We start from the raw sequence: 23,579 nt of genomic DNA on the forward strand, positions 1-23,579 counted from the left end.
GATGTTAGCCCTCATCAGCTGGTTGAGGTAGTGTTCTTTCTCCTTTCCATACTGGGCTCTTTGAAAAACATTTACTAGGCTTGACTCACGCTTATGGGGTGGAGAATTATGTTCCATCTTCTCGAGGGTACAGTACATAAATTTTTTGGAATTTTTCAATATGAGAATTATCTCCCAATTATTTGTTTCTTCAATCATTTACTTCTATCAGTAGGAACTCATGGATCTTATTTTATAATTTGGGTTAAATCCAGTGCTGAATTACTTATTTTTTGAATTATTCTAGCTTTAGCCATTGGGAGCTCTTTTAGTTGGCTCCTATGTCACTTTGATATACCATCAGTTTTTTGTGTCTTTTTAAAGCACTTGTTTATTTCCTGGCACTATAAGATGTTTCAGACTCATCTTGTATATCCCCTGCCCCAGTCCTAGAATTAGGCATTTTTCTCAAGGGCTCTGGTTCCCTTTGTTGGAGAACAGTATTAGAAACAAAGAACTGGATGCTGGGTGTGCTCCTTGCTTCTGCTTGTCATTGCTTCTAGGCCTTCGGAGGACAGAACTTGGAAATATTTGTGTGTATACTAATGTATTACACATGAATCCACATGTATTTTTAAGTATTTCTATATTTACCCATCTGTATCTATATTAAGCTAAACATTTCATATTGATGCCTCCTACCCTAACCTAGGATTTAATGATCACATGCCTACTCCTCTCATTTTACAGATGAGAAAATTTATGGCTAAAAAGATAGAAGTACTTGCCCTACATCAAATAATTTTAGAGTTGGCAGCCTATTTGTACCAAATTAATACTCACATGGTGATGATATATACATAGTAGATTCATAGTTAATGAAGATGCTAATTGGGATACTAATTATTCCAGTAATGTATATCTATAATTTTAGAGGAAATTTTCAGTGAATATTTAGTCACAGTATCATTATACCCCATATCTATTTAGAGTTGTAGTAGTTTCCTTAGAGATTTCCAGAGCGTGTGCTCCTCTAGAGCAGGGGTGGCTCAGCAAAAGCTCAAGAAGTATTGGGGCCCTCAATCAAGGTTTGTTGAAATAAATGGACTATACTTATCAAGAAATGCTGGCTAAATATTTAACCTGCACCTCATTTATAAAATGGAATATCATGGATCATCTGTTCTGCTTACCCTCATAGGGTGGTTCTGAGGATCACATGACGGAATTTACATGCAAATCCTTTGGAATCTGAAAGGAAAAATTATGATACTATTTGGGGAAAATTCTATACCTTTGAATTGGGTCTATCTTCCTTTAGGTGAGCAGAATCACTACTATTTCTCTGCCTGTATAAAAACTATAAAAAGATTAAAATCAATGGTATTTGTTTTAAAAATAATTAGTTTACCCAATGGTTAAGTAGTCTCTTGTGTATAAACTCGTATATTTTGCTACTGCTGATTTTATTAATAGTTTTTAATTTAGGCATAATTTTCATACAATAAAAACTTACTTTTTATTGTACAGTTTGGTGACTATCAATAACTCCACTATAGTCAAGATACAGACCTGTTCCACATCTCCCCTTCAAAATTTCTTCATGCCCTCTTGTAGTCAATCACTCCCCACCTCCCATCCCCAAGTCCTGGCAAACACTGATTTGTTTTCTGACCGTATAGTCTTCCTTTTTCCAGAATGTTACATAAGTGGAGCCTGGCTTCTTTTACTTCCCATAATGCATTTGAGATTCATCAATATTATTGTATGTATCGAGTTATTCCTTTTTATTACTGAGTAGAATTCCATTTATAGCTATGATACATTTTAATTATTGATTCACCAGATGTATTAGCCTATTTTCACACTGCTATAAAGACATACGTCAGACTAGGTAATTTATAAAGAAAAGAGGTTTAATTTACTTATAGTTCTGCATGGCTGGGGAGGCCTTCAGAAACTTAACAGTTATGGTAGAATGGGAAGCAAGCTCATCTTATGTGGCACAGGGGAGAGACAGTGAGTGTGTGTGAATGAAGGAAGAACTGCCAAACACTTTTAAAACCATCAGCTCTGGTGAGAATTCATGCCCTATCACAAGAACAGCATGGGGGAAACCGCCCCCATGATCCAATCACTTCCCTCCCTTGACATGTGGAGATAACTTATAGGTCCTTCCTTCAACACGTGGGTATTACAATTTGAGATGAGATTTGGGTGGGGACACAGAACCAAACCATATCACCAGATGAAGGACATTACGTTTTTTCCATTTTAGGGTTTGTGTTTTTTCTATTATATGAATAAAGACATACATGTGTTTACAGGCTTTGTGTGAACTTGTTTTTATGTCACTTGGATAAATACCCAGGAGTGGGAATTACTATGCTGCATGATTAAGTAAATGTTTAACTTTATAAAAAACATCAGATAGTTTTTTGAAACAGTAACCATCAAGATCAGATGTTACACCTATCCTTGGTCATAAATGGAGGATGAAACTTGGTGAGTGGAGATGGGAATATAAACCTCCAGATGCCCAATTTAACCTGTCATCCACTTCTGTAAAATCAATATACTCTTCCCTCATTCTCACATCCTCACCTCTCAGAGGAAGCGAGATCTCTTTAGCAGTGTGTGTAAAAGCTTGCATGTGAGGCTGCCCATGTTATTTTTCTGTTTATTAGGCAGAATGATTGATCTGAGGAGACCAGTGGCAATGACATCCTAGATACAGTAACATCAGGACAACCCATTACTTTTCCTATTACCTCCTTCTTTTCCTTCCCTCTAGAAAGAAAGAAGAGGATTGGGGTGACAGCAATAAATCTAAAGGGAACAATTATACTGATACTGGTTAAGAGGATCTTGTATCTTTACCTATTTATTCCTGAATCTAAGAAAAAAAAAAAAGGAATTTGGGACTAACGAGAATTCATTCTTCCTACAGTGTCACATTACATTTGTTCTGTGTCAAAAACATGCAATATTCAAAACTGACTTTTATTATTAACTGTTGAGTGACTTACAAATGTTGTTAGAGCAGAGCAGGGCAGAACAGTGTCATGGATAATCTTCCAAAGCAGATAATTCAAAAGTCATTTCCATTTAGCTGTGCAAAAACAGTTTATTTCTCTCCTTCAGTTTTCCATTGGCTAACATACTTAGTTTGTTTCTGCTAAGCTGATTTGACTACTGCAAGGAAATACATACCAAGGACATATTATTTCGCATGGTGAAACCACCTTGGGGTCAGAAAACTGAATACTACACAAGTCAAGGTTTAATGTATTATATTTTCAAGGGCCTTGCTTCAGTGTCCTATGGTAAGGAATTGAGGGGTGGAGGGAGAAAAGTAGGGATAACCAAAAAGGATGTACTCAGACAGTAAAGATTTTGGAGGGGTGAGCAAGAAGTTGCAGTAAAAACGTGCCTTTTTTTGTTGTTGTTCCTGTAAACTGTCTTTGGTTTATAAGCCAAAGAATGAGTTTATAAGGGGCAGAGAAAAGAATGGGGGAGTAGTGAATTTGTTGTACTTAAGTGAGCTGTCAACTTCATAATATAAAAATGAACTTTTCAGCAAATAGAGCTGCTCACTCAGAAAGGGTGGCCTATGTAACTTGGGGTTCCCCATCATTGGCCGTGTTTAAGCCTAAGTGGCATATTTGGTTAGAAATGGATTACAGTAAACAGTATTCCTGAATCCTTCATTCCGCAAATGCAAAAGCCTACTCTGTATAAGGTACATGCAGAATATGAAAAGGTATCAAATCTGGATCTGCTCTCTGCCAGCTGTCAAAGCATTGCGTCTCACACATGTTAATGTGATCTTGTTAAAATGCAGATTCTGAACCCTGGGGATGGGTTCTGCATTTCTAACAGGCTCCCAGGTGATGCCAATGCTGCTGGTCTGTGTAACACAGTGATAAACGTTTCTAGTAGAGAAGGAGACATGCAAATACTTATAATACAAAGGTAAGTACCTTAGGGATTCCACTAATTTTCATAAAAAACCTGGATCCCTCCCAACCCTAGGGCTGTCTTTGCCCTTTTTATACCTTTAGTGTTCCTTCTGATGTTTTCGTTGTTGCTATCTTCCTTGAATTTTATTTCTTCTGAGGTTTCTCACTGCGTATGCTGTTTCTTAGCCTAGGAGAGCCTTTTCGCTCTTCTCCTAAGACTAACATTTTACTAATTTGTCAAGGTCTAGCTCCTAAACACGCCATCTTGAATTCTTCCCTGCGACCCCAGTCGGGCTGACAGCTCCTTCCTTGTCGCTCCCCATTGAACAGGTTTTTCTTGGGGCGGGGGGAGGGGGACGGAGTATCGCTGAGTCGCCAGGCTGGAGTGCAATGGCGCGATCTCGGCTCACAGCAACCTCCGCCTCCCGGGTTCAAGCGATTCTTCTGCCTCATCCTCCCAAGTAGCTGGGACTTCCGGCGCACGCCACCACGCCCAGCTAATTTTTGTATTTTTAGTAGAGACCGGGTTTCACCTTGTTGGCCAGGGTGGTTTTGATCTCCTAACCTCATGATCCGCTCGCCTCGGCCTCCCAAAGTGCTGGGATTACAGGCGTGAGCCACCGCGCCCGGTCAGAACAGTTTTAACCTCCAGCAATGACCACTGCTTCCTTCTGCCTGCAGTTGGAAGTCAGTTTCAGTTTTCCTATTCCCTATAAGGAACCCACCTCTCCGGTCGCCTAACACACAGATGCTATCCAGAAAACGTGCTGGCGCACCTGAGGCGGGGTAGAAAGCCGCGTCGCTCCTCCCGGCAACGAGCACCGGAACCCAGGGAGGAGGCCTCCGAGTGTCATTTGGGGACGTCCCTTCTGCCGGGTAGTCTCAGAGGCCGAGCGCTCCTATGATCCCGAGCGCAGTTTCCCCAGGCGGGACAGGCCCTGCCTGGCGCCCCCTCCTGGCGCTGGAGGCTGCGTGCGACTGCCCACCATCGAGGCGGCGGCGGCGGCTAGAGAGGCCAGCGGGTCCCGAGCGCGGAGACAGCCGGCCGCAGGGAACGCGCACGGGGCGGACTCCGCGCCGCCGGCCTTGTAGCCATTTTAGGAGGAATCGCTGATCGCCAGCGAGGGGTGCGGCTTCAATTTCAATAACTTTATTGGTGGCCTGATCTGCAGAACAGCCATCACATCAGTGGCCCTTGGAGGAGGGAGCGCATCGCCCGAGGTGACTGGAGTGGGGGCGCCCCTGGCAGTGAGCGCGGGGACGCGGGGGAGGTCCCGATAGCGGGTTTCCTGAGCTAGGGCCAGCGAGGGCACCGGGGTATTTGCAGGCGTTCCCGCAGGCCAGGAGGGAGAGGGCTCCGGGGCTCGGCTTCCCTGGGGCGGGGAATCCCTTGCCCTGTCCCAAGGCGCAGGGGCGGGGCCGGGGGGCGCCCCTGACGCGGCGGCTGAGGTGTTCCCAGCCCGGTGTCGTTCCCCGCGGTAGGTGGTCCCCGACAAGCTGCAGCCATGGGAAACACCACCAGCGACCGGGTGTCCGGGGAGCGCCACGGCGCCAAGGCTGCACGCTCCGAGGGCGCAGGCGGCCATGCCCCTGGGAAGGAGCACAAGATCATGGTGGGGAGTACGGACGACCCCAGCGTGTTCAGCCTCCCCGACTCCAAGGTAAGCGTCCCACGCCCGCAGTTGGTGTCAGTACTGCAGCGGGTTGATTTCCGGGCTCCTCTTCCCTTTCTTGGTTCTTTTCTACCGCGCCGAACCGGGCTATGGTTTTTTGAATTAAAGGGATTTTTCGGGGACAGAGGTGTTGCATGGTAATTCCTCTTGCAGTGCCGCCTCAAAATAGGGTAAAGAGGCGGAGTTCTTGCTTTCCTGGTGTTCTGACTAATCTGTTGGCCACATTTTTAGGATGGGGACAATAGACATCCCCCCATCCCCGATCCTCCGAGCACGAATGGCTCTCTTCTATAGCGTTGCTGAATTTGTAGTTTGTAATCCCTGGTGGACAACTTCAGAGGGTCGGTTGCACGAGTTGCTGACCATAGGTGGTAGTTTCTCACCTTTGCCGTGAGGTGGCTAAATGAAATTATTTTTCTGAAAATTTCTGTGTATCAGTATCATTTTTGCTCTTCTAGCAGCTCTGCACTTGTGATCCTCTTCCCTTTTAGCAGGGCTGTAAGCAGCAACTACTTGCTTATTGAATACTTTCTCCTAGTCTTGGGGATCAGTTAAGGACATCATTTGGTTGACTGCTTAATTTTTGTCCCATACTTTATAGTTGTGGTGGCTGAGGCTGTGCCTCTTTACGCCCCGCTGCTACTCCGCAGGTGGAAGAGCCAATGATTCCACGACTTGTTTACTCCCCAGTAGTACTTCAAAATGTTGCGTGGCTAAAAAAACGACAACCCACAGCTGCCCTGAAGACCTTGCTCTCAATTCCAAGGACTTTCAGGAAGAGACCAACTTGTTTTCACTCTGTAAGAAACGACAGATGGAGCTGATAGCAGCGATTACCATTCTAATGTTTCTAATCGCTTTTAGAGCTGTCAGCATGAAATACAAGTAATTCCTCCAGGTAGACTGACTAGATGAGATAGAAAAATGGAGGGCTTGAGGAGATTCGGGTGTGTTTGATGTTTCCTATCATTTCATCCCTTCCCAGGGAACTGGGGCTTCAGAGAGTGAATAGAGCATTATTTGCCATATTGGTAGCACATAGAATTTGGATTCCATTATTTATTTCCTTGGATCTCAATTGATAACATCATCACAGCCTGGCGCAGAGGCTCACGCCTGTAATCCCAACACTTTGGGAGGCCGAAGCGGTTGGATCATTTGAGGTCAGGAGTTCGAGACCAGCCTTACCAACATGGTGAAACCCCGTCTCTACTAAAAATACAAAAAAGTAGCCGGGTATGCTGGTGCATGCCTGTAGTCCCAGCTACTCGTGAGGCTGAGGCAGGAGAATCGCTTGAACCCGGGAGGTGGTGGTTGCAGTGAGTCAAGATGGAGCCACTGCACTCCAGCCTGGGTGACAGAGTGAGACTCTCAAAAAAAAAAACCAACTGTAATCACAGAGAAGTGAGAGTGATTAAAAGGAGCACTTATTGGGGTTTATTCTCCAATTCTCCATTCTTATTTGGGCCATCTACAAGCCATCTGAATTTACTTCAAAGCTTTCGAAAGGTGATCTGCCTCATTATATTTTTACCCATTTCCTATGTTGATGACTCAGGATTTAAATACAGTGTATTTGCTGAACTGTGACTGCAGTAATTGGTGTCCTGATTAAAAGCCAGGTTGCTCTGTCTGAATTGGGGCCTGTTTTGTATTATTCTTATCTCTCACCTCAGTCTTGGCATTTGTGAATTAAGAAAATTATTCATATAATTTTCAGATTGTCTGAAAATTAGTTCAGATAATTCCTAAGGTCTCATTTAAATCTAAAATTTTATAGTTCTCAATCTACCCTCTTCTAACCTCAACATTTTACTTAAACATCAAACTGTAGTTCTAATTATTGTTTTGCCTCTTTTCCTGGTAGTTTTGCTGAGTAACTTGGAGTAAACAATCTTTCTGCTAGTCAGCTGCATTCATTCCTACTACAGAAATGTCATGTCATAAGTGGAAGGGCTTTCCTCCAAAGCTAGGCATATTAATAGTTTGTAGCTTTCAAATTCTAAACTGAAAATCCTGTCATAAAAGTAACTGACAGAAACAGTGGCAGGGGGGCCTACTTTGCTTTGAATGCCTGCCTTTTTCAGTGGACTAGTTCAGTGGTTCTTAATCCTGTTTGCGCATTAGAATCACCTCAGATTTCTTTAAATACTTTTTGGAAAATTTGAAACATTTTCAAAGTACGGGGAAACAGTATAATGACATCTATATACATGCCACCCAGTTTGAACAATGATCAGATCTTAAATGAACATATAACATCTATGCCCCAGTCCACTATTCCCCCACTAGTTATTTTGAAGCAAATTCCCAGATATTATATCAAGTATTATTTTATCTGTAACATTTTAGGATGTACTTCTGAAGATGAGGGTTTTTTCTTTGTTATTTTAACATAATCACGGTATATCTGGGAAGCTTTTTTTCTTTATTTTAACATAATCACAGTGTTATCTAGAAAGCTTTTTAAAAATAGATTCCCAGATCTTACATCCAAATCTGAGGGTTATTCTTAGGCATATGTCAAATTCTTGTAATTCTAACGCAGCCAGTTAGGCAAGAGTGCAATGTTCTGAGAATATGTAGTTTTCTCTTAAGTCAATCCCTTATGTGAAAGTCCTTTCAATTCTCTTTCTCTGTTTACTTTGGATTATCCTGCTACTGATGTCTTATACTGTAGTTTTGAGGAATATCAAGAGAATGTATGGAGGGGAAGCTATGTCGACCATTTTGAAAAGAAAGCCCAAATGAATAAGCTAGTCCTTTTTTAAAAAAAACCCACATTATTCAATTTAGTAATATTTAGGCTTAATACTGTACAGTCTTATTTACCAAAGTCACTTAAACCAGTCTAAAACAGGGGTCAGCAATCTTTCTGTAAAGGGCCAGATAGTAAATAGTTTAGAGTTTGTAGACCATACAGTCTCTGTTATAGCTACGCAATTCTGCCACTGCAGCCTGTAAGCAGCTATAGACAATATAGGTAAGCAAGGCAGGTATGTTGGTTCACACCTCTAGTCTCAGCTTCTCTGGAAGCTGAGGTGGGAAGATGGCTTGAGCCCAGGAGTTCGAGGCTGCAGTGAGCTATGATCACACCACTCACTGCATTCCAGCCTGGGTGACAGAGCAAGGTCCTTTCTCAATCAATCAATCAATAAAATAATAGGTAAACAAATGGAGAGAGCTGTTGGCCCTCACACTTGTAATCCCAGCACTTTGGGAGGCTGAGGCGGGCGGATCACGAGGTCAGGAGATCGAGACCACGGTGAAACCCTGTCTCTACTAAAAAAAAAATACAAAAAATTAGCCGGGCGTGGTGGCGGGCGCCTGTAGTCCCAGCTACTCGGAGAGGCTGAGGCAGGAGAATGGCATGAACCTGGGAGGCGGAGCTTGCAGTGAGCTGAGATTGTGCCACTGCACCCCAGCCTGGGCGACAGAGCGAGACTCCATCTCAAAAAAAAAAAAAAAACTTGATAAAAGCATCTGGCTCACTGGCTGTCTGCCAACTCTTGGTCCAAAGGATAGTAATGAAAAGAAACAAGAATTACTGTTTTTACAATCCCACAAACCTCATTTGATAAGAGAGCTACTTTTGATAAAGGAAATTGTATTTTTGATCTCTTGCTCCTTGAGGTTCTAGAATTTTTATTCCTACTCCTGAAATAATTAGTATAAACCTGGGATAGGGGAATAAGTAAGATTTCATAGCCACTTCTCAAGTTTTAAGAAATCAGTGATCTGGTTTTTGAATTTTTAATGTTTCTTCTTTTTGTAACTTGTTAGCTGAAATAGAGTTTATGAATTACTTATGAATTTTGATATATCTGACTTCCATTACAACTGGTAATTGAGAGCTATTCATATTTGCCTATAAAAATATATGGCTGACTTAATTATCTTTTACAGAACCATACTTTGTTTTCATTTTTTTTCCTCTTAAGAAAGACTCAGAAGCATATCATAATTGCCTGCCTATGAGTTAAACTAGTGGTAGGGAGTTAGTTTTTTTCTTTTTTTTTGAAGAGAGAGTCTAAGGCTCTGAAAGCGTAAGTGATACAGGTAGACTCAAAAGTTAGGCTATGATTTAGGCAGTGCTTGAGCATAGGCCATTTGACCATTTTTGGTCCTAGATGAGTTCTTTTTCTATAATTTGTTCGAACTGATTTAGTTGCTAATTTTGGGGTTTATATCCTTAGCCAAAGCTTAGCACCCTTCTCTACCCTAGGGAGGAGAGTGACCTTTTTAGAATTCTTGGGTCACAGTTTATTCTAGGGATGACCTACTCCTTCTTACAGCTCCCTGGGGACAAAGAGTTTGTATCATGGCAGCAGGATTTGGAGGACTCCGTAAAGCCCACACAGCAGGCCCGGCCCACTGTTATCCGCTGGTCTGAAGGAGGCAAGGAGGTCTTCATCTCTGGGTCCTTCAACAATTGGAGCACCAAGATTCCACTGATTAAAAGGTGACAAGTGTCTTGGTTGAATCTAAGGGTCCAGGAATAGAGACCTGATTTCTTTTCTCAGAAGAGGGACCCAGCTGGACTACTTTTCTCCACCTGCTAAGGAGTCTCTTTAGAACATGCCCTTTTCTGTGGCCACTTTGTATATCTGTGGGATTTTTTTTTAACCTCATAGTGAGTCAGAGATGTTTTACCCCTTAGAATTTCATTGCCTCAGAGGGATTCATAATAGCTTTATGGCTACATTCTTTAGGACTCTGTCATACAAGTCCTGTCTATGCTTGTGGGAAGTCTTTTGTAACTGTCTGAGTGTTGTTGCTCTGACTTCTGCACTAAAGCAAAACACATTTTGAAGTTCTAGGTAGTCATGTTATTTGTTGCTTCCAAAGCAGTAATGAATGATTTAACTGGTTGTCAGAATGGCCCCTTTGTATGGTAGTTCATTTTCCAGAAAAGGTTCACCGAAACAGAGAAAGAGTACCTTGAGGCAGTTCTGTGTCCTGAACCTACCTATCTTATTTGCACTGGTGAGGAACTTGTTCTACCGAAGCAAAATAGTTATACTAAGGTGAACCATTTGAGGGGATTAATGTTTTTATTATTCTTTTCCAGATATTGGTTAAGAACTAACGTTGTTGGGAGGAGCTGGTAAATACGTGTCCAGGATGATACAGAAAAGGAGAATGGGTTTATACGTTGTTTTTTACACCAGGGGATACAATGGCTTAGGAATCTGGGAAATTATTCATATGATGCTATGATTGCCACTTGTTTTTTACATTCAGTCTTCTAAAAGGAACTTGGCCTGTTTGCCTTTCTTTTTTTCTTCTGTAGCCATAATGACTTTGTTGCCATCCTGGACCTCCCTGAGGGAGAGCACCAATACAAGTTCTTTGTGGATGGACAGTGGGTTCATGATCCATCAGAGGTAAGGCCTTGATCTCCAAGGGTAACCATTGACTTAGCAGTCTCATTAGCTGTCATTTCTGTCAAGACTGATGGGCAGCTGCTCCCCTACACTGGAGGATTTCTCTCTTGATAAAACGTGGAGGTGCTGAGTACAATCATGTGTAAATTTTAGTAAAAGAGGAAGGTTGGATGGAAGAGATGGATTTGAAAGAGAGATTCAATAATTTTTTCTATTCACTGTTTCAGCCTGTGGTTACCAGTCAGCTTGGCACAATTAACAATTTGATCCATGTCAAGAAATCTGATTTTGAGGTGTTCGATGCTTTAAAGTTAGATTCTATGGAAAGTTCTGAGACATCTTGTAGAGGTAATTTTGTATTATTTACTCTCTTGCTGTGTCTTTCTTGTAGTTCCTTCCTGAAAGTTGTTTATGTGTGTATATACATATAGAGGGAGAGAGAGGGCAGGGGATTGCGGGGAGGAGAGAGAGAGATAGAGATATTTCTCCTGTAAACATTTAGGTCTCTTCTTTGCAGCAAACACAAACACACACATTGTAACACAAGTCTCATGGTACAATGTTTACCTTATTACATGTGATACACTCTATTTTCCATGTTATCTTTTATAACCACTAATGGGCTACAGCCTATAGTTTGAAAATCTGTTTCTAGTAATATTTCAAGTTTTCCACTGACCTTTGATGATATTACCCAGCAGAGGCGATACATGTGTGTAGTTTGTTCGGTATGCCCCATCTTAATCCTGCCAGTTTGAGACCTCAGTTAGCAGTTTCATGATTTTATGAGGTCCAAAAAGTGTGGGAAAAAAAATGGTTAAAAAAACCAACAGCCTGGGCAATATGGCAAGACCCATCTCTACAAAAAATTTTAAAAAATTAGCTGAGTGTAATGGCACATGCCTGTGGTCCCAACAACTTGGGAGGCTGAGGCATGAGGATTGCTTGAGCCCAAGAGGTTGAGGCTGCTGTGAACCATGTTTGAGCCTCAGCACTCCAGCCTGGGCAACAGAGTGAGATACTGCCTCAAAAACAAGACAACCACCCCCCTGCCCCCTGACAATTCTGTTGTAGGTAATTGAAATTTTGTAAGTTTTTGGTTAAAAAAAAAGTCTTTGGTAGCAGAAAATATCCTTACACTTTTATTTCCTCTAATATTATTTGATCCAAGGCCTTCATCTCTACTTACAATTGCTATAGTATCAGAGAATGTTTTGCTAACCACACTTGTAGTTACCATTTTGTTACTTTACAATAAGAATTATCTAAAGAATTGTGCACTGTATTCGCAGTGAGCACACTTCTCTCCTGTGAGTTCAAAGCTTGCCTCTGCTACTAACTAGTTTTGCCATCATGAGCAAATCTCTCAACCTTTTTCGTTCTGAGTTTCTTCACAGTAAAACCAGGGACTTAAACTTTCAGTGGTTCTCAACTGAGGAGGCACAATACCTTAAGTGGAACATATTTGAATTTCAGGGGAGAAGGGTGGCTTTGCTGTTTCTAAAAGAAATTATTGGCTGGGCACAGTGGCTCAGGCCTGTAATCCCAGCACTTTGGGAGGCCGAGGTGGGTGGATCACCTGAGGTCGGGAGCTCAAGACCAATATGGCTACTATGGTGAAGCCCTGTCCCTACTAAAAATACAAAAATTAGCCAGGCGTGGTGACACAGGCCTCTAGTCCCAGCTCCTTGGGAGGTTGAGGCGGGAGAATGACTTGAACCCGGGAGACAGAGGTTGCAGTGAGCTGAGATCATGCCACTGTACTCCAGACTGGGCGACAAAGCGATATTTCGTCTCAAAAAAATAAAAAAAGAAAGGAATAGCCGGTCATGGTGGCTCACGCCTATAATCCCAGCACTTTGGGAGGCCGAGGCGGGTGGATCATGAGGTCAGGAGATCAAGACCATCCTGGCTAACACGGTGAAACCTCATCTGTACTAAAAAATATGAAAAATTAGCCGGGTGTGGTGGTGGGCGCCTGTAGTCCCAGCTACTTGGGAGGCTGAGGCAGGAGAATGACGTGAACCCGGGAGGCGGAGCTTGCAGTGAGCTGAGATCGCGCTGCTGCACTCCAGCCTGGGCGACAGAGCGAGACTATTATCAATAGTGTAATCATCTGCTGAGGAAAATTTTGAAAATGTTGTTTTCATCATATAAGCTCAGAAGGTTAAACTGGACATTATTTTTGACTGGTGGGACAGTAATTTAAAAGAGTTTTAAAATGCTGAATTAGATTATGAGGATACTTGTGACTAATTTTTGCATTATATAATTCTGGCAAAGTAACCAATAAAGAGACATGTATCATAATTATATAGAGAGAAGACTTGCATACTTTTGATATTTCCCTCTTTCTCCTAATTTCCCAATCTATTGAGGTAACGCTTATAATCCATTTTTTACTAGGAATCTACAGATAATGGATTTTAGTCTGCACTCATTTACTATCTATCCATGTATGTAACTTTAGGCAAATAACCAATTTGTATTTATTTTTTTCTGGTGAAAAGGCAATAAAAACTATTGTGTGCACTTCCCAAGGGTATTTTGTGGATCATGTGAGAAATAACAAAGCATGATACTTTGTAAAGTTTCAAGTTCCATATGTTTTAAAGATATTATTTAATATCAGAGTATTACTTCTACTTTTTTCTTTTGCCTTATATGTATTTTTTATTTTTAATTGACACATAACAATTGTACATATTTATGAGATACAGTGTGATGTTTCAATACATTTTATATGTGTAATGATCGAGTCAGGGCAATTAGCATATTCATCATCTCAAACATTTGTCGTTTCTTCGTGGTGATAACATTCAAAATCCTTTCTTCTAGCTATTTTATTTTGTTACATTATTGTTACCTATATTCACTCTACTGTGCAACAGAACACTGGAACTTAGTTCTTACAATGAATTTGGTGGCTCACACCTGTAACCCTAGCACTTTGGGAGGCCGAAGTGGGAGGATCACTTGAGTCCAGGAGTTTGAGACCAGCCTGGGCAACATAGTGAGACCCTGTCTCTACAAAGAAATCAAAAAATTAGTTGGGCATGGTGGCATATGCCTTTAGTACCAACTCCGCTGAAGGCTGAGGTGGGAGGATCGCTTGAGCCCAGGAGGTCAAGGCTGTAGTGAGCCGTGATCAAGCCACTGCACTCCAGACTGGGTGACACAGAGCTAGACCCTCTCTCAAAAAAGAAACGATAACATTTAAATAAAATATATTATCATAATATATTTCTCTTCTTTTTTGTATATTTCCTTTCATTCTCGTCTGCATACTTTTTTCATTTTTTTGAGATGTAATTTATACATCATAAAATTAACTCTTAAATTGTACAACTCAGTAATTTTTAGTATATTCAAAGTTGTGTGATTATCACAACTATCTAATTCCAGAGCATTTTTATCACCCACAGAATAAGCCCTGTACCCATTAGCAGTCACATCCCATTCCCCGCTCCCCTCCATCCCTGGCAACCACAAGTCTTGCTGTCTTAAGGATTTGCCTGTTCTGGACATTTCATATCAGTGGAATCCTACAATATGTGGTCTTTTGTGACTGGCTTCTTTCACTTTGCATAATGTTTTCAGGGTTCATCCATGTTATAACCATGTATCAGTACTTTGCTCTTTTTTATGGCTGAATAAGAACCCATTGTATGGACATACTGTTTGTTTATCCATTCATTAGTTGATAGACATCTTGATTGTTTCCACTTTTTGGCTGTTATAAATAGTGCTATTATGAACACTGGTGTACAAGTTTTTGTGTAGACATATGTTTTCATTTCTTTTGGGTATATACCCAGTGTATAATTGCTGGGTCATGTGGTAACTTTATGTTTAACTATTGGAGGAACTGCCAAACTATTTTCCAAAGTGGCTGGACTACTTTACATTCCCTCTAGCAGTGGGAATATTGTGAGCGTTCCAATTTCTCCATTCTTTTGACACTTGTTATTGTCTGTCTGTTTGACTTTAGCTGTCCTAGTGAGTATGAAATGGCAGCTTATTGTGGTTTTGATTTGCATTTCCCTAATGACAGTTACATACATTTTGTCCTTATTGTTGCAATCATTGTTGTATTGGTAGTCTTAGGAGTTTATAACCTTGTTGTTTGGCTGGAAAAAAGAAAAAATGTAATCTTTTCCCATTGTTTGAAAGTTACAAGGCATCTTCACATCCATTATCTAATTTGATTTTCTCAAAAACATCATGAAATAGGGCAAAGATTATTTTTATTTTATAAAGAAACTGACCATTGTGGAGGGATTCTTCCAAGGTCCTACAACTGATACATGTAGTAGCTTTTCCCTGAGCCTGGGTCTTTGAGTCTTTATCTCTTTGTCTGTCTCCCAAATCATGTTGCCATGTTGAGGAGCTTCATGGTTTATGTCCAGGGGACTCAGATTTTTCCTCTGGTTACCTTACAGCTGTAGATCCCACAGGTCACAAGTTTGTGATCCAGGACTTCTACCATATTTAATGTTAGCTGCCATGTATTGATAGCTTTTCCCATGCTTTCTTGCTAATTCTCCAACTCTTTCTCATATTTGTATAAATATCTTTCAGACCTTTCCAGCTCACCCCCAGGGCCTTATGGTCAAGAAATGTATGTGTTTCGATCCGAGGAAAGATTCAAGTCCCCACCCATCCTTCCTCCTCATCTACTTCAAGTTATTCTTAACAAAGACACTAATATTTCTGTGAGTATCCTGAGTATTACTGGGGCATCTAGGGGTGTCTAGGACCATTTGGACCCAAAGTTCAGTAATCCTAGAGGTTAGGATTATTGCAGAGGTGTGTTGAGATTATAAGTCATACACATATCAATAACATTACAGATTTCCTTTTTCCAGTGGTGAGTCACAGCTTTTTCAGGTGCTGATATAAAAATTCATAGTTGTATCCTCATCCTAATAAAATCAGGATCAGAGCTATGGACTTCTGTTTGAGCACAACATAAAAGAGTAGTTATCATTTGGGGATGTACAAAAGAACTATGAAGGTTTTTTTGTATATAATTTATTTCTATTCAATCTACTTGATTCCTACTATGATTATTTTTGCCTTGTAACACAGCTCTTCCTTGTGTGTTGTGGGTAAGATTTTTGTTTTAGCTCTCTTAAGGAAGACTAGTAGATGCTGAGGCATAAGATTTCTGCCCTGGACTGATAATTTTTCTAATTTCCTGTAATAGGATTGTATTATTGATACATACTGGAGTGGGTGCATTATTGAAAAGAGATAGCACATTCTAGTTTAAATTTCTCAAAGCTCTGAGGAAGAGTAAGCTGTTTGGTTTGTCTGTGCATTGATTTCATTTAGTAATTTTTTTCTCTTTCTTTTAGTGTGACCCAGCCTTACTCCCTGAGCCCAACCATGTTATGCTGAACCATCTCTATGCATTGTCCATTAAGGTAAGTGGTGGCCCTGGCTCTTCACAGAGCTCCCTGGAATGAGAGGTCAAGGGTAACATACGTTCTCAGTGGTTACTTTCTCTGCTATTTCATTGAAGCTGAAGCTGGCAGTAATGATCAAATTATAGAAGAACTCTTTTTTTTAACTACTAGGTTGTTTGTTTTAAAATCTCAGTCTCTGTGTTCTGGCTGGTTGAATTGCACTCTGATAGGACTTTTTTGCTGCCCAGTTATTTTTTGGGTGACTAGAATCTTTACACCAGCTGTTTACTTAAGTTTGTGTTCATAGCATAGGATTTCTTCTGCAGAAAAAGCAGGTTTAGCTTCCAGTTCAAAGAATGCTTCAATGTGATATTAAGGCTTTCACTTTTTTGAAGGTGGAATTGAGCTACTTTCAGGTGCCTCATTCATATATACTCAGGTGCTTGCATCTCTCCTATACACTAGTTAAAGGAGAGATGTGACCAGATTTGCCCTGTCCCTTCAACTCTAGAGTCCTCCTTGGTTTTTCTGCTGCTTTAGAGTCTGGGCTGGAAATAGCCATTCTGTTCTGTCTTGATATGTCTTTGTGGTTTGGCTATTGGAATAAAGTTATATAGCTCTGTGGTTATCAAACCAGGCTGATTATCATCAGAGTCTCCTGGGGAAGATTGTAAAAATACAGATTCAGCAGCTCCATTCCTAGAGATTCTGAATAAGTGCATCTAGGATGGGCCCTATAATTTTTTTAAGCTGCTTTTACTTGGACATATAGCTGGATTCGGGAAATCACTGATATAGCTAACAAACTATGTGGTACAATATAACACTTAAAAATATATTATTGAATTTAATTTTTATAATAACCTCGTAAGTATTATTTTTAACTCCTGTTTTATAGATAAAGAAACTAAGGCTCAGAGAAGGTCAAATTACCAGTAAGTACCAGAGACAGGACTGCTGAGGTCCAGTCCTCCTATGCTGACTTCATATTCTTTCCTATATTATCATTATGCCAGGTCTTTCCAAGTAGGTTTTTCTTAGGTATTCCTCATTTCCACTAAACCTGTGGAAGCGTAAAAGTGAATTTTTTTACCTGCCTTGCTTCTGTCTTATTTAGGCTTTGTGTCAACATGACTCTGGAGTGTTAACCTGAGAAGCATTCATGGTGCATAATACAGTACGGGGGAAGGTAGAAGGATACACTTGTTCTTATCGGATTTGCTTGGGTTCTTTGGGATCTGATGGATTTTGCCTCCTGTAACTGCTCCTTGGGTGTCATTTAATTTGCCTAGGCTTGCCATCTCCTCCTGTGGTACATCTGTAGTCTGCAACACAGCCTGGGAAATGGTACCTCTTGCTCTCTTCTTACTGGTTCTGACTCAGGTGAAGGTGTTGATTATTGTGGCTTAGCTTAGTTCTGACCCATTCCTGATTCTCTCAGATTGTTTAGGCGGTTTGGAATTGTTCCATTGGATTGAGTGTCTTTCTGAAGAGGATTTTGGCATCTACTTTGTTCAAGGATAGAGAGGGATTCCTAGGTTCCCTCTAAATCAGAGAGATCTTTTTGAAGTCATCCCTGGTATTAAATGGAAATTAGACCTGCTTTGGGACTTGGAAATAGTTTTTCAGAAGGATTGTTCCATTTTTTCTCATTGTCTTTAAGACTTTCTTCTAGCAATGGATGCCAGAATATTTTGTTCTTTTTTTTTTTTTTTCTTTGCTAGTTTTAGGCCCAACATTAGAATTTAAAGTAGGGAAGGGAGCAAGGTAGGAGACCATTATTTCTTCAGCACTTTTATGTGTCAGAAACTGTGTCAGATATTCTCATGTAATCATCAGAGCCACCTTAATGGTAGGTGTTATCTTTTGTAATGATGAGATAAAAAGACTTGGACACACTAAGTAGATTACCCAAGGCCACAAATAGAATGATGATAGGAGTCAGAATTGGAACTAAAACTTATCTGACCTCCTTCTCTTATATCAAACTACCTCTGTTAAAAGTGACTGTGAAGGACCGATGACTGGGAAGAGCTACCTACTGTCTGAACTAATGAATTAGCTGCGTGTGTTTCTTTTCCTTGCAGGACAGTGTGATGGTCCTTAGCGCAACCCATCGCTACAAGAAGAAGTATGTTACTACTCTGCTATACAAGCCTATCTGAAGGGATCCCTTCTTGCCTCTAAGGATTCAGGAGAAGCATCTCCCTTGCCTTTCTGGACTGAACCAGTCTTACCTGAGACTGGAAGGCTGATTTGCTTTGAGGCTGATATGTGTGTTTCAGAGCCTCTGAGTAGGATGCTCTGCTTTTGCATTTGATTGCAGATGAGAGCTTTATGAGTTCACGGAATTTATTTTAAGAAAAAAATATATACATATGAGAAGAAGGTAAATGGAAGCCTCCTAGCCCCATCTAGAAGTATTGTTTCTGCCTGTGGGTTTTCACCAGGACCTGTTTGGGGGCACTGCAGGAATAACTATATAGGAAGATTTTTCCTAAAATGAAAGAACAGCAAACTCTTAGGATCCTTGTTGGGTAGAGATTCTATCACTTCTACCTTGGCTCTCCAAGGAATGGGCTTGTGCTAGACCGCTGCCCAACTTACAGCTGCCTCATTGCAAGGGCAGCTTTTCTTGCATGGGTTCTCTATATTCCCAGAGTATGTGGCACAATCTGTGTTGTTTATATGATACCAGATGCCCCACAAGAACCTTTTTCCTCTCATTTCACATTCTTCCTTTAATAGCCTCCTTCAGATCCCATACCTGACCCCTCTCTAACACAAAACTCATTGGGTAAGTGACTTTGAAAAGTTTTGTGGCACCTGACCCACCCCAGACACTAGGGCTATCAGAAGGTCTCCTTTTTAGCCCAGCACAGGCCCAGGTCACTTTGTCGTGTTTGTTTTAACTTCCAAAGAAAGTATGTCTCAGCATTATAAGAAAGGCAGAATGCAGAACATCTACATTTTTGTTTTAGTTTGGTGCCAAGGCTCAGGCTGTATTGGCAAATTCCCGAAAGTTTTCCCACCTTTGCCTGGCCCTGCTTCTGTCTTTTCTTTCTCAGCAAACAGTTCTGAAGGCAGGAGTGGAACCCGGGAGTATTTTCATGTCTTTCATCCTTGAAAGATTTTTATGTGCCTGCATTTTTTTTTAATTAAAAAATGCCTTTTCATTGGTCTTAAGAGACTGCATTGGAGAATTTCAGGCTTTTGATAAATGCTTCTTCAAAGAGATTTTCTTCTCTAGTCTAGCCTTCCACATTCTTAGATTAATATGGCCAACCCTGTACACATCACTACACTAAACATTGCTCTAGATAAACTGCTCAAGTTCATTTATCTCATTTGATGCACCTAAAGGGGTCCCTCATTTTAAAGATTTGTTAGGCCAAGAAGCAAGAAAGTATTCCTAGTATTCCCAACCATGAAAAATATCGTTCTTTGCACCAAGTGTTGACAAAATCATTTTGTTCTCCTGCCTCTTCTTTTTAAAGGTGTTTGATGATTAAGTGGGGTCACTGAATTCCATTTGTGGACTGAAAAGTATTCAATCCACTTTTGGGGTTCAGGGATAAAAAATTTTTTCCCAAGTAGCTGGGGCTCTTCCATTTTGCAGATAAGTCAATCAACACTAAAGGAGGCTAAACTATTGATGAATGAGAGACTCCCTGACTGCTCAGATGAGCCTGGCCACACTGAAAGGGCACCTACAGGTCAGTTTAGCTACCTCCTGTCTTTCCCATGCAAAGCTGACAGCACAGTTGTCTTTGGACTTGTAGACCTCTTGGATTCCAGGTGTGATGGAGTAAAGTGTGGGATTGTTGTTTTGCTGGGATGCAAATAACTAAATGCTTTGGTGGTTAATTGCTAAGAGTAAATACTACTTTAGCCATCCAAGGCCACCTTCTGCAGCAAAAGGCTTTTGTGGAGAACCTTTTATGTTCCCAACCACTTTTTGAATGGTGTGCCATTTAAAACTCCAGGCCAGATCCTATTATAACCAACTCTCAGGATTTACAGTCTTCAGTTGTACTAGAATTTTGTTTTTATCCAATACCCATTAAATAAGTGGGCCACTTAGGAAGATTCAAAATCTTGGTTATTACATGAAGTTTGTTATATTCATATTTCTTGTCAACAGTATTGAAATGTAATATCTATGTGTTCATGTATGAAAATTTTTACTCCACACAGGTGTTTCAGTAGAGTGGGGCAGGAAAAGAGATCTCTTCAATTTCTCTCAGGCCTGAGGCTTTTGTGAAATGTGTCACCCGCAGTGACAGTAGGTTTTGATGCTAGTGATCTTCAGATCTTTCTCTCTGGAAATGTGCAGAGAGTGTCAGTTTCCCAAGTTCTGAGGTAGCTCTCAGCCCAGATGTGAAATGGGAGCCTACCAGCTGGTATAGAAGGGAATGGGTAGGAGGCACTGGGTGCTGACTCATGCAGCACTGTCCCTTTTCTATACTGCTGATACATCCCATGGTTCTGAGAAGCCTTATCTCAGTCTGTTTGGAAGAGAGGCAGGAAGAGAAGGAAGTAACCCAAAGTACTACTCATTTATCCTTGTATATTGATTGTTAAAGGGATAATTAATTTTATGCTGAGGAGAGTTTGACGGATTTTGAAAATGAATAAAGGCAAAAAAAATTCTTTTAGCCTTTATTTTGCCTTTGGGAATTTTACAGAGTCAAAGTAGGCAGAATAAGAAAATAGTTCTTCAGGAGGGCCGACCCTTAAAGAACTTCAGCATAGTTTTGGAATTGTGGGGAAGAGAAGAGTGACTGAGCTGAGAAGTAATAATAGAAGAATAAAGGCTTGAGTAACTTGGAACTGAAAATGTTCTCTTTTAAAAAGAAATTAAATCAGACACCACATGGTGGTGTCCTTGGATCTCACTGTACAGAATTAGCAGTGTATAACCATCTTCCCTTTGCATCTTGTTCCAATTCTCTCCTCTTTCCTTTCCATTCTGCTTTAAGCTCATGTGTCAGGCAGGCTTTACCAGAGTGTCAGACATTACCTAAAACACATACATTAGCCATGCTGCTGGTATGGAGAAATTCCACACCATGATTATTAGCCTCCTTTAAGCTTGAAATTGAATGGGATTTAACCATTCTAGGCAACACCCCTGAAGGGCATACCTAACCTCAATAGTGTTGGCTTTTTAAACATATGTTTGTATGGTAGAGAAACTTTGTAAAAGAAGAATCCAAGAGAAGTTTGTGAGGATCCTGCAAACCCAGGCCCACTCACTTTGCTCCAATTCTTTCTAGTCTCTTGTAGATCTAACGGGTCTGGGATAAAAACTTTGAAAAGTGTCAATATTCCATGTATGCCGCTGAAATGAAGTTAAGTTTGGAAAGAAGTGATACCTCTAGACTGGGTTTATATTAATCTGGGATATAAATGAAGAAGATATACTAATAGAACTCCCTGCTTTTAATTGGGGAATAGGGCTTTAAGAATTTTGACCTCAACTAAAAGTGATATGCAATAGTCTATGTTTGTGTGTGTTTGAAATACATTCTGTTCTCAGAGATTTCTACATTCTCACGTTCTAGTGATTTGGGGCATGGGCTTAATAGCAGATGTATGGCGTATTCCTGCATTATTCTGATTCACCCTTAAAGCCCAGTTCTTGCTGTCTTCTACCAGGGGCTGCTGACTCCAGTTACCCATGGAATGCAGGACCTGGGAGGGGTAGCAATTAAGATCTTTCAAAACTCTTTGGATCTAAGCATTTGTCTCTCCTTAAGTGCCAGTCACAATTGGATATGGAAGGACTGTGATTTCTGCAATGAACCCAAACTTTTAGAGTAAAAAGCCAAATCTTTTTTAAATTATAAGAAAGAAGGGAAAAAAGAGAAAAACTCAAGTCTATTACTTGTAGAGTCCAATTCTTAGCAATGGAGTCCTTCTAGGATTCTAGTTTGGGCTTTGTCTGGATTTGCTTTTCTCAATTGTGCTTTGAAGTGAATAAGCTTTGTTACAAATTAATTTTTTATTAGTTCCAATATTAGCTGGAGTTAACTTGAATTGATTGTATGTAGCACAGCACTTTTGCAGTAAGATTGGTGTGAAATACTAAACACTATGGATTTTGTAGGTGTCAGGTTAAATGGTCAAGGGATACCTACATTAAGTTAATATATTAGGTATTGATGACCTCACTTCTTTTCTGTTCCCCTCTACAAAACACTTACCTAACCCAGCTTGTGGTTTTAGGACAGCCAAAGCTCACTGTTGTTGGTTAGTCCTGATCACTACACGGGTCTCATATATGAGACTTGTTTGAATTTTGGTAAATTGGAGCATGTTGGTTGGTATTACACGGCAGCATTTTGAATGAGTGCAGCTCTGTGTCTGTCAGAAAGGAGAGATAAGACTACTTTGAAGGGAATTAAATATGTGAGTCTTCTTTTTAATGGTGCTTTTTGTAACCTTTAATGATGAGGTACAGAGCTGCTTTTCAATATTTCATAAAGGAGTGGCAGACAAGAGTGGATTTTAAAGCTGTTCTTCAAATGTAATTTGTCACTGGACTCTGACACACCTGGAAATTATATGATATGACATACAGAAATGTTGTGGGTTTTTTCCATAAAACTGTTTAATAAAAGTATTATATAGCAATAATATTTGAGTTATTGATTGATGACTGATTATATTATCAAGGTCTGTTTGCCTTGGTGTCTCAGGGCCTAAAGAATGTAAACTGCAAGACAACACATTTGAAAGAAGTCATGGGGTAGGGGACACAAATGATGTCCTTCTACTTTTTCTCTTTTTGTTTCAGGCTATGCCAACATTATAGGAATGCAGACTTTGTGATTTGATTTTCAGCATTTTCTCTGCTGGCTGCACATTTAGCTATCATCCTGTACTGGATTAGCTGAGCTCTTAGACCAATGATTCTCATCCCTGGCCGCACATCCATAACACCTGTGGAGACTCTATAAACATTGGTGGTCAATCCATTTCCACCCTAGTTAAATGGAAATCTCTGGTATGGGGTCCAGGCATCTGTATTTTTTAAGTTTCCCCAGATAATGCTAATAGACATCTAGGATTGAGGACTGCTATCCTGGACCCTTCTACTTCTCTTTCTCTGTCAGATTATATGCTTCATTATATATGAAAACATTATATTCTTTATTCTGA

General features: G+C 40.6%; 1 protein-coding gene across 3 annotated transcripts; it reads left to right on the top strand.

Moving 5' to 3' along the window:
- Positions 1 to 8: 8 nt before the first annotated feature.
- PRKAB2 (protein kinase AMP-activated non-catalytic subunit beta 2) lies at positions 9 to 23,054 on the top strand. Of its 3 annotated transcripts, XM_063625982.1 has the most exons (9): positions 9 to 5,162; positions 5,424 to 5,602; positions 9,910 to 10,076; positions 10,908 to 11,001; positions 11,229 to 11,349; positions 15,583 to 15,716; positions 16,362 to 16,430; positions 17,311 to 17,347; positions 18,500 to 23,054. In XM_063625982.1, exons 2-9 carry the CDS (start codon positions 5,447 to 5,449, stop codon positions 18,517 to 18,519), a joined length of 798 nt encoding a protein of 265 aa, XP_063482052.1. In that variant the 5' UTR covers positions 9 to 5,162; positions 5,424 to 5,446; the 3' UTR covers positions 18,520 to 23,054. The 3 variants fall into 3 exon arrangements, with proteins under 3 accessions (XP_063482052.1, XP_063482051.1, XP_063482050.1); XM_063625981.1 differs by having other exon boundaries at positions 17,311 to 23,054; XM_063625980.1 differs by lacking the exon at positions 17,311 to 17,347 and having other exon boundaries at positions 11 to 5,162.
- The last annotated feature ends 525 nt before the right edge of the window (positions 23,055 to 23,579 follow it).

Source organism: Symphalangus syndactylus, chromosome 12, assembly GCF_028878055.3.
Source record: "Symphalangus syndactylus isolate Jambi chromosome 12, NHGRI_mSymSyn1-v2.1_pri, whole genome shotgun sequence".
Lineage (NCBI taxonomy): Eukaryota > Metazoa > Chordata > Mammalia > Primates > Hylobatidae > Symphalangus > Symphalangus syndactylus.

What these genes read in the sequence shown, in the direction of transcription:
- PRKAB2 (XM_063625980.1), top strand. Translation starts at nt 5,447, where the DNA reads ATGGGAAACACCACCAGCGACCGGGTGTCCGGGGAGCGCCACGGCGCC. An exon ending in TCAGCCTCCCCGACTCCAAG is followed by an intron (nt 5,603 to 9,909) that starts GTAAGCGTCCCA and finishes TCCTTCTTACAG; the next exon opens with CTCCCTGGGGACAAAGAGTT. An exon ending in GGGTTCATGATCCATCAGAG is followed by an intron (nt 11,002 to 11,228) that starts GTAAGGCCTTGA and finishes TCACTGTTTCAG; the next exon opens with CCTGTGGTTACCAGTCAGCT.